At 32.9% G+C, this 12,694-nt stretch overlaps 1 protein-coding gene across 2 annotated transcripts; it reads right to left on the bottom strand.

Annotated features, from left to right (window-relative positions):
- Positions 1-8,633: 8,633 nt before the first annotated feature.
- Positions 8,634-12,343, bottom strand: LOC127120170 (probable serine protease EDA2). Of its 2 annotated transcripts, XM_051050577.1 has the most exons (12): positions 12,005-12,343; positions 11,805-11,930; positions 11,556-11,711; positions 11,266-11,448; positions 11,032-11,148; positions 10,874-10,927; positions 10,694-10,765; positions 10,292-10,494; positions 10,072-10,166; positions 9,662-9,736; positions 9,458-9,541; positions 8,634-8,918 (listed from the first exon to the last, which is right to left on the bottom strand). In XM_051050577.1, exons 1-12 carry the CDS (start codon positions 12,185-12,187, stop codon positions 8,803-8,805), a joined length of 1,464 nt encoding a protein of 487 aa, XP_050906534.1. In that variant the 5' UTR covers positions 12,188-12,343; the 3' UTR covers positions 8,634-8,802. The 2 variants fall into 2 exon arrangements, with proteins under 2 accessions (XP_050906534.1, XP_050906535.1); XM_051050578.1 differs by lacking the exon at positions 11,805-11,930 and having other exon boundaries at positions 12,005-12,308.
- Between the last annotated feature and the right edge of the window lie 351 nt (positions 12,344-12,694).

The raw sequence follows: 12,694 nt of genomic DNA, 5'->3' as shown, positions 1-12,694 counted from the left end.
AACCTCCGATTGTAGCTACCTTATTGCAAGAACTCCAAGTTCTCCAAAACTCTAGCTCGACTGATTTCGATCGCGACACGCTTGAACCCAAACCTTTCTTCACAATCTGATTATCGTTACTCGTTCGAATGAACCCATCGTTCTTCAAACCTTTCACTCGGCTGAATCTATGAAGCAAAGATTTGGGAGAAAACCCCCAAATCTTGGAGGACAAAACCCTAAGATTTTATTCAAGAAAAACCCACTAAAAACCTCTATCCAAACCAAGATACACATTCTTATTTGGACGTTATCAGCACAACAATGCATTATGATCAACAAAAATTGTTACGTGTAGTTGTTGAAACATGCAATAAAGAATGAAGATGAAGAGGAACTTTAGTGTATATCTTTCTTTCACTTTTCTTGTTCAAAAAAAATGAAAATGAGACTCAAGAATATATATATGATGTATGGACCAAGTGAAAAACACAACAGAACTTTTAGCAAAAATACACAACAAAAAAATAAGTGAAATCAACGACCACTCGACTTATTCACACTGGGGACTCGACCTGTTCAGACCCGCAGCAACACAATTCAAATAAAATAGGTTATGAGTCGAACACAACAGGGTGATGAGTCGACTCATCTTTTTTTTCCAAAAATGAGTCGACCTATGAGTCGACCTGATCAGACACGTGAGTTACAAAGAAAATAGCATGCATGAATGAGTCGACCGCTCGAAAGCATGAGTCGACTCAAAGATTTTAAATGGTCAAAAATGAGTTTTTAAGATGTATTTTGGTCAATCCAAACCATTATCTTATGGAACTAAGGTACCAACAATGATCAAGTGCAATATTGACATATATGAGATGCTCCTATATTCATAGACACATTGAATTGATACTTTGAGCATGTTAAAGAATGAGTGCACTTTACGATATGATGACACCGTCCAAAGCACACAATATGAGCTACTAAAAGGTTTGACATCATTAAAACAAGGACTAAGAACTTTTGCCCTCACATCCCATCCCTCATGGTATTGTGTGAAGACTTAACCTTTTTTCCTTTTGTGAGAGCTAGTGACATACTTGTTGATTTATCCAAGTTGGAGCCCTTCTCATAGATGATGTCTTGGTTCATGCCTTCATGCTTGTGAGTAGATGGTTGAGTGTTCTCCAAAGAATGACTTAAACAATTTAATTCTCCACTAACATTTCACTAATATTACTCTATTATTGTCTTATCTTTAATGTCATTTACTTAATGCAATTTAAATTCTATTACCTTTATCATTCATTGCCATTTACATTTCATGCAAGATGTTTATGTTTCAGTCCTTTTCACTTTGCTCACTTGAGCCATATCTTTATGATTGATTTTGTTCTATTTGTGGTCTTAGGACCTTAAAATACCTAATAACAACAAAACCCTAAAAAATATGTTGATGGACTGTTGGACCTCTGCTTTTGACCTTGATCTTAACTTTTGGACTTAGAATATGCAACATCCCTATGCTTTGAAGAACTTGGCCAATGCCATTATTTGAGACCGAGTTATCTTGGCCAAAGCCATTTCATCTGATACAAGCCTTGATAGCCTCACTAGTTTATTTGTTACTTTGTCTATGTGCTTAAATTGTTATAATGTTCTTATTGTTTATATCTGATGATTATTTATATGAGTTTGCCACAAGGAATATTTCATTTGATACATTTAAAGACACTGAAGACTGCTTGCTTTTGGAATGTTTGCTTGGATGTTATGACTATCTTTATTTGATGCCTTGGTCTTCATATTAATTTCTTGGATGTTGCTTATGCTTGTTGCTTGCTCAATAGTCCAAAGGAAATGGGTTTCTATCTGACATTCTTGTCTTGTGGATTGCTTCCCATTGATCAGATCTTTTCAACTCTAAACTTTTAACTTTGTCTAGGATAGTCCCTTCATCTCTTCCTTTCTTTTTTAAATTTCCAAATCTCTCCCTCATTTTAAAACCTTTTTTGCTTGTGTTTTCAACTTAGACCTGTTTTAATGAGTAGAAACGTTGGCCTTATGCCATTGATTTTCAAAATATTTTCTTAATCAAACTTGTGAATAAACCTAATCATATTGACTTAACTTTCAAAAGACAAAAAGAACTAACAACCCCATCTAATCCTTTTGGACATTTTATGCCTTTTTTATTTTAAAATTTTGTAAAAGGAAGTATTTAGATTTGAGTTATCTTTGGTTGAGATATAATTCTCTCATTCCATGATATGTTTGATGGTAAGTCTTTCCATTTATTAGGGGTTAGTGGCATACTTGTTGATTGAATCCAAGTTAGAGCCCTCCCTCTTAAGTGTTGTAAAGCACTCATTGTCGGTGGATGTTTGGTTGAGTATTCTCCCTTTGATAACAAAAGATCTTTTAAACTTTTGTTAAAATCAATCCACCAATTTTTTTGAATTTTTTACCACAAACTACAGGGTTTTGATCCCTCATTTTTATGTTGGTACGTAGGCATAAGACCTAAGGTCTTGTCAAATATAAAAATATAATAATTGAATTCTTTTTGTCATCCCCCCAATCTATATTTTAGCAAACATCTTTTCAACTAAAACACTTGCATACAAAAAGGGCTTCCTAGGAGTACCTAGGACACTTTGGGTGCTAATACATTCCCTCTGTGTAATCAACCCCTTACCTGTAATATCTGACATTTTATTAATTTTGATTTGAAAACTTTTTATCTTTGGTTTTTGTTCTTACTTTTCCCCTTTCCTTTGGAAGCAATAAAAACACGGCGGCGACTCTGGTTTTATTGACGTTGGGTTTATCCATAGCTCGATGGTCACGAATACACCGCTACACTAACTAATATGAAGTATAACTTGATGAATGTTAATAAACTAGTGGAGAAAGGATAATCAGTGATCACGAAATATGATTCACTCAAATTGTATAATGCAAAGAGAAAGCTAATTTTGAAATAAGTACTAGCCAATAATATAACATTCAAGAACTTAATCAATGTAGTGATAGTTGCCTATCTTGCAACTATAGTTTAAAACAAGGAGAGAATTATATGGAACAAGAGGTATGAACATTTGAATTTCAATAATTGGTAATTGAGTAGGTTTTGTGAATACTAACCACCAAATTTGATCACATAGCGATGACAATTGAAAAAACAAAAGAATTGAGTGAAGTCAAGATTGAAGATCTGCAAAGCATTATTAAAGCTTATGAGCTAGATGTCATCAAAAGAAACAATAATAAAGAAAAAAAAATGCCTTATTGCTTAGTTCAAGAAGAACTAAGTTGATAAAAAGAATTGGAAAAAGAAATATGAGTAAAATAATTAGAAAGGGAAGGCCAAGCATGAACCTTGAATCCTCTTATAAAAGCCAAGGATAGAATAACAATAATCAAATCAAGAAGAAGTCATTTGGCTAGAATAAGGTTTAGTGTTATAATTGTGAGATTTTTGGGCAATATGCTAATGATTGTTGGTCTGGAAAAGGAAATAAGTCTCGAATAAGTGAAGAAGAAGTAAATACAACATAAAAAATCTCTCGTTATGTCTTTGAACCAATGTTGATGGTGACAACAACTGAAGATACTAAATATTTTATGATTTGGTACCTTGACAGAAGATGCTCAAATCATATGACAAGTAATAAGAAGCTACTGGCTGGATTTGATCATAGAAAAAGAGCCAAGGTTAATTTGCTTTACAATAACTAAATAGAAGCAAAATGCATGTGAAATGTACTTGTGCATTTGCAACATGACAAAAATAAAATGATATAAAAGGTGATATATGTTCCTAATATGGAGTGAAACTTGATGAATCTTGATCAATTAGTGGAGAAAGGATACTTAGTGATCATTGAAGATGATTAACTCAAATTGTATAATGCAAAGAGAAAACTAGTTTTGAAATCAGTACTGGCCAAGAATAGAGAATTCAAGAACTTTATCAATGTAGTGATGATTGACTATCTTTCAACTATAATTTTTTTTAAAAGGAGAGAATTATATGGAACAAGAGGTATGATCATTTGAATTTCAATAGGTTGGGTCAGTTTAGTCCAAAGAAGACGATGCTAGGAAGTACCTAGAATTATAGTTTCTGAGATTTATCACACAACATGCTTAGTAGGAAAACATTCAAGATTAACTTTCACTAATAACTTGAAAATAAGATAACTGAATGTGGATCATTCAGATATTTGTGGTCCATTTGATGTGCTATCCTTGGGTGTCCTCAAATTTTTCATAATTTTTTCAAATGAATTTTCTAAAATATTGTGGATATATCTGATATTGGCTAAAAGTGATGTCTTAAAAGTGTTAAAATGATTCAAGAGAGGCTACTAGAAAAATAAAGTGGGCAAAATGTTGAGTATCTTTAGAATAAATATAAGACATATGGGTGATCAAAGTAGACTTCCAAAGAGTTTGAAACCTATTGGAGCTGACATGGTATTATACATGAAGTCATAACACCATACACTTACAATACAATGACCTAGCTGAAAGAAGAAACAATAGCGTGATAAACATGGAAAAAAACATATTGAAGCAGAAAAGACTAATTCACAATTTTTGAGGAGAAGTAGTGACCAAAATTTCTTATATTTTGGATAAATATCCTACAAAGAGGTTGAAGAAGAAAATTTTGGAAAAAATTTGGTCAAGAAACGATGCCTCCCTTGAGAGTGTATATGTCATTGTGCTTCAAAAACATTCCTGACGTAAGAATAAATAAGCTAGAAGATATATGTGAGCTCGTTATCTTAGTTGGCTACCACAAGACTGGTGCAAGAGGTTGTACAATTATGTGTTAAATAAAATTGAGGTGATCAAATATATAAAAGTGGTGGGAGAAGAATCTTAGGATTGAAAGTAAAATGTTGTGTCCAATTCCATTTACTTAATTAACTCAGATGACAAGGGAAATGATGATGAGACTGCATACAAGGATGAATTTGGTGTGCGTGATGCATGTTCAAATGAAGAGCCTCAAATTAAAGTTAGACCTCAAAGAAATAGAAACTTGCTAAAAAGGCTAGAACACTTTGATGTAATACTGGATAGTGTCATTGATGATGATGGTGAACTGGTACATTATGCAATATTTGCAAATCATGAACCTGTTGATTTCAAAATAGCGTTGGTTTCAAGATATCATTGAAGAAACAAATGTGGAGAGATGTTATGCTTGAAAACTAAGATCCATAGATAAAAATAGAATTTGGAACCCTCCTAAGTTACCAACTAACAAGAAGGCCATTGATCTAAAGGGGTTGTAGAAGTTCAAACAAAATTCTAAAGGAAAAATTGTGAAGCATAAGAAAAAATTTATGGCAAAAAGGTTCCTGTAGAGAAAAATCCTAAACTACTATGAAATTTTCTCATTTGTGTCTTGACATGAGACAATTAGGTTAGTCACTGCCTTATTCCATCTAGATGTTAAGTAAAAAAAAATCTAAATGGACCATTATAAGAAACTATCTTTGTCAATCAACCCACATGTTTTGAGATTAAAAGCGAGGAAGACATGTTGTAGGCTCCACAAATATCTATATGACCTGAAACATGCACCAAGAGCACGAGACAAAAGAATGTAAAAGGTTTTTGTTCAAGAAGCCTCTAAAAAGGTGCAATGTTGAGCATGGTATGAATGTGAAAGACATTAAAGATAGACATATAGTGATCATATGCCTATGTGTAGATGATTTGTTGGTAATTGGTAGATGCAACATAAAAATTGAAAAATTAAAAAAAAAGTTTGAGTTTGAAATAACAGATCTGGATACAGGGCCGGTCTCGACTTTTTAGAGGCTCAAGACAAATAATAAAAATAGACCCTTAATAAAAAAAATACAATTTAAAAATATTCTTATATTCTCCAAATAAAAAGATTTTACTGCACTCACTTCTCTGTCAAATCGTTGTATTCGTCAACGTCGATATTAGCTATAACTACTTCCTCCTCCGACCTGAATACCGCGACAACCTTTTCATAAGTCTAAATAAATAATCAAAATAATATTATGATCAACCTCAATATAGTTAGTCACAAGTGAAAATTATCATACTTTGTAACATTTCTTGATAACATATCAAATACTAACATCAACGGAATAAAATTTAAAAACATTCAAAATGCTATGAAGAACATAATAGATGACTAACTATCATTGAAATATATAATGTATTAGTGACAATCTATAAGACATGAATAAAATTGAAAAACAACACGAGATGGTTAGATTATACTGCTAAGTATTCATAACGTTGACTCAAAATGTGTAAAAGCAAGTAATTGTTAAAAATGTGTATGAAATAATGAAATTAACAAAGAAAGAACGACCTTATGCTAAATATTCTTGAAAAAGAATACAAGAATCATTTATACATTCACATAAATATCTCATTCCATGTTTACCAACTAGCAAGAGCTTCAGCGGTATGCGCGCCATCAACATCATACACGACACCAACATCGTACACAATACTGACACGTCAACGATGATAATAATTTTAAAAAATAAATAAACTAAATGTAATCACACGTGTCACTATCCAGGACCGACCCAATCAATATGAAAACCATATTCTAATTTTAAAATGTATAAATTAAAAATAAATATAGTTTTAATAATTAAAATAATATATAAAAAATACAATTATATATTAACCAAATCAAGCAACAAAAAATTCAAAGTATTGTTTAAACTATAAAAAAATTCATACAACATAAAATTTTTAATTACTTAAAAATAGTCTTTCTCGAAATATCATTTTGAAGCAAATTGATCAATTAAGTTTTATATTTTAGTGTCTCCAAAAGATCATTAAACAATTAATAAATAAAATTACAAATAAAAAATAATAAATGAACATTTAACAATTACATAATATAAAGAATCAATAACTAAAAAATGAAAAAAATATTAAGTCTTCAATTCCATTCAATTTTTATATTTTCTATTCATCTTTAAATAGTTTAATCATTAACATTTATCATAATAGTAAAAAAAAATTATGCAACGATAATTAAAAAAATGGATGCAACATAGAAAAAATGAATTCAAGAGGATCGCACCCACAACCTTTACTATCTTATTACGTATAATGAAACCCCTTAATTTAGAGGCCCTAGACTAAGGGCCATCTTTGCCTTGCTCAAGGCCTTATCTACAATATTGTTTAGTTTTGGAGAATGAAATTTTTAGAAACATCATAGGTCTAATACTCCATCAAGGTCTAATACTCCATCGATCAATATGCAATTGAGATACCAAGGAAATTTGAGATACTTGAATGCAAAATTTGCAATGATACCGATCGAGGCAAGATCAATGATCATAGAAGTTGATAAATTTGTGGATCCTACAAAGTTCGCATAATTTATTGACTTGTTGATATACATCAATGAATTATCCATTATTACAAGAGGCTTGCTATGTTGACACTCAAATCTGACATCGAATTTTACACTATCCAAAATACATCATGCGCATGTGTATGTTTGTATCAAGAAAAAAGAAAAAAGGAAAAAATAATTATTAAACATAATGAAAAAACAAAACAGTATATTTATACGGTGTATGTGTCATCTATAGTGTAAGAATAATATTTCTGTTATTACAATTTGTTTCCTAAACCTTTGATGCCTAACAAGCTAAATGTATTAGGGTTTTCAGATGCTGGTGTTGTGATAAGGTGGATAGAAGGAACAAAATGATTATCTATTCAAGTTTTAATGATTATGTATTCAAGTTTTAAAGATCACTAATCTCTAGGTGTTTTAAAAAGAAATCTCATGAGTGATTTGAAAATCACCAGTAACATTGTAGTCAAATTGAGGATTGACAACAAATAAGTCATCTATTTAATAAGAAATCCTATTTATCATGGAAAGAGTAAACACATTGAAACAAAATTGATAACGAAATGATGTTCTATACAAGAGCAGATTTGCTTAAAAGTTTGTGGTCGAGTAAACACATTGAAACAAAATTGATAACGAAATGATGTTCTATACAAGAGCAGATTTGCTTAAAAGTTTGTGGTCAGTAATCTACTTTGCACTGTAGTAAACAAGTTAGAAGCCGGGGTGACGAACGGACATGCCCCGCCCCGTTTAGATCTGTCTTATAAATGTCTGCAAAAAAACAAAATAGAACAGAGGAGACATAGTTGAGGATGAGGATCTAAAAGCTTGGCCCGCCCCACAAAAAAATTAGGTGGATGGTCATTGCATATTTTAACCCTAAATAAATAGATTAAAGGCAGCGCCAGCAAAAAATGGAACGGGCGGAGTGGACGCATAAGAGGGTATGAGCCTAAAACCTTGACCCGACCTGCAAAAAGTACATGCAAAACGGACATGTCCGGCATACCAAATCCATTTTGCCATCCCTAATTAGAAGGTTGTTAGACACTATATAGAATCATTGCCTATACTTGTAATAACCACTTATCATTTCACAATCAATTTCATACCTTTTTCCCTCTCAAATCTTCTTCTATTTCTAAATGCTGCATCGGTAAGTAATTGGCTAAGTTGGTTCTCAATCCAACATACTTAGTTCAATTTTAATAAATAAATCTGGTAAACACATTTTCTTGATAGATTTTCACCATTGACTAAAACAAGATTATTCAAACATGAAATAGCATTATTTTGTACAAATCTGTTTTGCCTTGCATTTGTTCAGATTACACAACAAAACAATATAATTAAGTGTAAGTTGTACTAGAAATCAGGGTAGTTTCTAGTCATAGATCATACAACTCATACATACAATATAATCATATACAACTCCTGCTCATATCCTGGCACTGAGACAGCCATAAATCCATATGCTCTATGATCTTTTGCCTGACTTTGTGAACAGCATCAGGTGATGTGCAGTTCTTGTCATTGCCTAAAAAGAGATTTCACAACTTATAACGTTGGTTGATAATATAGTACATATCACAAGTAACTAACACAGTTGTATGCGGATAGGATGAAAACCATGTAAACATCGGTCACACAATTTCTGTTACTTTATTCCTTTATATATTTTTCTCCTTAACCAACAGGTTCTTAGGAGAAAGAGACTCTCTTAAATTTAGAGTTCATCCGAGAGGTAAGTAAAATCTAGTAAAAGATTGTTACAGCCAGAGTTCGAACTTGGATACTCCTTATCGATTTGACTTTCGTTGAAGCTTATTTGCTACTTGAGGTTAATCACTTAGTTTCTTCTTTAATGTTCTCCCATTATTATTATTATTGAAACATTTTCTTCTTTTAGATAACATGAGATTTATTTGTTGATGCGTGTGTGAAGAAATCTCGGTGACCACACAGATGAAAAGTGATAACAGCACAAAGTTAAATCCTATAAGTTGCAGGTACAAGATTGTCTGCCTAAAACATATGACGATGACAGTAATTATTAGAGAGCTAAATCAGACAAACCTTCAATATTAAAGGGACTTTGAGGGCAACCTCGCATGTCTGTTCCATGGCCACAATTATGACAAGTGATGGTGTAGGAAGGCACTGAAAGCACAGTAATGAGAAAACAGTACTCAGCAAATGTTACGAGAAAACAGTAAATGTGATTGTTATGCGAGTAAAGAGTATTATTGCCCAACTTGGTTAAAGTAAATTCTAACTCACTATCGGGTGATGAAATTTGTTTAGATGCACGACGCCAAGGATCTTGTGAACCATTTGTGAATACTATTTTGGAACCTGTCCATGCATGTTAAATTAGGATACATGAAATGAAGTTGAATTTCAAAATGACAATATAAATAGTATATTCACAATAGAATCATAGAATAATGTAAAATGAGCAGTGTCCAGCCAAATTGGGCTATTGCGCGATAGGCTAGAAATATGACCTTAAAATAAGCCATGTCAAAGTTTTTAATCAAAAGTCATAAAGTTTCGAGTTGGTTTTGTGGGGTTGAATCATGCCTTCTAACTAATAAGTGCTACTTAGGTCATATCGCTAGTTGAGGCGAGACTCAACAAATCAAAATGAAGAAACCAAAAAGAAACATAAAACTCAACAAGCTTCTAACCAGCAATTTTTGTGCCTCCATAGTATAAATTAGTTGCATCAACATCAGGATATATGCCCTTTCCAAAGACATTTTTGCAAAGGTCCAAATGGTATCTGCATGGAAAAAATGTGCAAAAACTAGAAACATTAAAACAAAAGGTTAACTCGGCTATACAAAAGATGCGGAAAGGAACGTTGTCAAGAAAGAAGTATATGAATGATGCCAATTAGGATATTGCCTCGTGTCAACTTTGTGGGAGCGTATACTGTCATTTGAAGGAGCCACCTGAAAGTATGCAACTTCAGTACAAACTTGAAACCACCATAGTCTATCAGCACTGTTTTCAGTGATAGCAGTGTTCTTCAAGTTCTGTTGGTTATAACTTTGTGTACTACCTTCAGATTTAAGGAAAAAATCTTTGATAAATTTGGCATAAGCTTCCTGCATAGTGAGTTATATATATACCAACTTAGAGCTATATGATAAGATACAAAATTACATGATTATATTGTATGACAAAAGAATAATATTACTCTCACGCACGCAAAGCAGAGAAGAAAAAAAACGAAAAAAGCAAGTTTATTCAGGGTTGAGTGGTTTCAAAATGTTTTGGCAAAAGTAGCTAACTTGAAAAGCATACCACCAAATCATCTCCGTGCTTCTTTGCTTCAACAAGAGGCTTGCATAATATATCCGGATTTCCATATTGAAACTGAAACATTCACAGAAATCGACAAAAAGAAGAAAGACATGATAAAGTTTGAATGGATGATATTGGAAGAATGAATTAATAAAGAAACAGCACAGTCATATCAATTACCGCTGTAACAGCAGCATCAGCCATGAAATACAAGAAGTCTCCATCATTTTCAAGCTGCAAAACCAGGAGAAGGTCGAACATGAGAATCATAGAAGAAAATGTAGCTGGAACTCGGGAGTGTGATTTGTTTCTGGCTTAACAGAAAGGAACAATCATACATTAGCTGCATTAAAAGAAGCCTTCAGTGCCTTTCCATTAGTTGCTAGTTTTTGTTCGATAAGTCGAGTGGTTTCTTGTAACACTGCCTTACATTCAACGCCTGCTGACTCACCAATCTGCATATTCAAGAGAGAAATCTAAACTTCGACACTATAAAAATAGGGAAATTCGGAAAATGCACAACATCAAGGACACAAAAATGATGGCCGAGAAGAATAAATCGCTATCTTCACCTGCTGATCAAATTCTGGGAAGTTGTAAACAGCAAGAACAACTGCAGAACTTGCAATACTTCCACATGTTAAATGGGGAAACTTAAGACGGAACCATGCACTGAGTGCTCCAGGATACGAGACGCCGAAAACAAACCATGGATTATCGGTTTTTGTTCTATTAAGCCTCGCATTTAATGATTCCTACAAGAATATACTGCCAGTTATGACAACTAACAACATCTTATGACAAGTTTCCTTTCATTGCATCTATTTCTGCCATGTTATCATGAACCAGGAATGTAACTTACCTGATAACTCTGTCGAAAAACAGCCAAATCAAAAAGTGCTTGCTTGGATGAAAGATATCTCAAATTTTCTGTTGCCAGAGTTCTAAATGGCGAACTCTTGCCGTAATAGCGATGCTCAAGAGAAACCACAGCTGCTCCAAACTTGTTTGCCAGAACCTATAAATGTTAACAATATACATTGAGCAACAAGAAAGACGAAAAGGGTATGAATGATAATAGAAAATTGGAGCAAGAATAGCAAAAAGTTACACTAATGTAGTCATTTTTTATCCCATCGCAAGAATATTCACCACATATGACCAAAAAAACAGGTCCATCTGGAATCCTAAAAAAGTCAAGGAACTGATAGTAACGCTGCTGAAATTTGCGATGATCCTGCAGACGGGATTTGATAAGGAAAATTGGAGAAATGAAATTGATTGTTTATTGAGAAGAGATGAAAAGAGTACATAGGGAGAGTAGTGGTCGAGGGTCTGAGAAAACCAGAGCTCTTCCTTGGTCAGATAATTGTTGTTGTTTCCAATTCTACTTGCAGATTCAGAGAAGCGATGTAGTTGTGAAGAAGGTGTTGCCGCCGCCGGATAGAACAAGAATAACAGAAACACCGATAAACACGACCACATCCTCATCATCGGCCAACACTGTTTTTTAACATTCTATATGCACCGTTTTACTTAGTTCAATGTGATGTATGAGGTACATTAGAGTTTCTTAAGAGTGATTTAGATATTTTCTTTAGATGATTATATTCGTTATTGTTTCGTTTATTATTTTGATATGTATTATATCTTTCGTGCTATGGTTAAAATTCAACTTAATTGTTATAAAGTGTTTCTATTATAATTTAGGTGGTGAATATACGTCTAATAAATTCTCTGAAGTGCTTGTTTTTCATGGTACAATTCATCAAATATCTTATACTGATACTCATTATTTAGAATGAAGTTGTTGAAAGGAAACACTATCACATTATTGAGATTGTTCATTCCCTTTTGTTGTCTGGTTCGGTTCCTAGTGAATTTTGGGGTGAAGCAGTTCTTACTGATGTTCATGTTATTCGTCAGACACATCAGGGTTGTCTCTCTTTAAAAAATTGTACAACTCTATTCTTGATTATTCCTCTTTGAAAGGGTTTTTTT

Source organism: Lathyrus oleraceus, chromosome 2 (genome assembly GCF_024323335.1).
Source record: "Lathyrus oleraceus cultivar Zhongwan6 chromosome 2, CAAS_Psat_ZW6_1.0, whole genome shotgun sequence".
NCBI classification, from domain to species: Eukaryota; Viridiplantae; Streptophyta; class Magnoliopsida; order Fabales; family Fabaceae; genus Lathyrus; species Lathyrus oleraceus.
The sequence above is the reverse complement of the archived record's forward strand: the minus strand, read 5'-3'. Positions and strand labels throughout refer to the sequence as shown.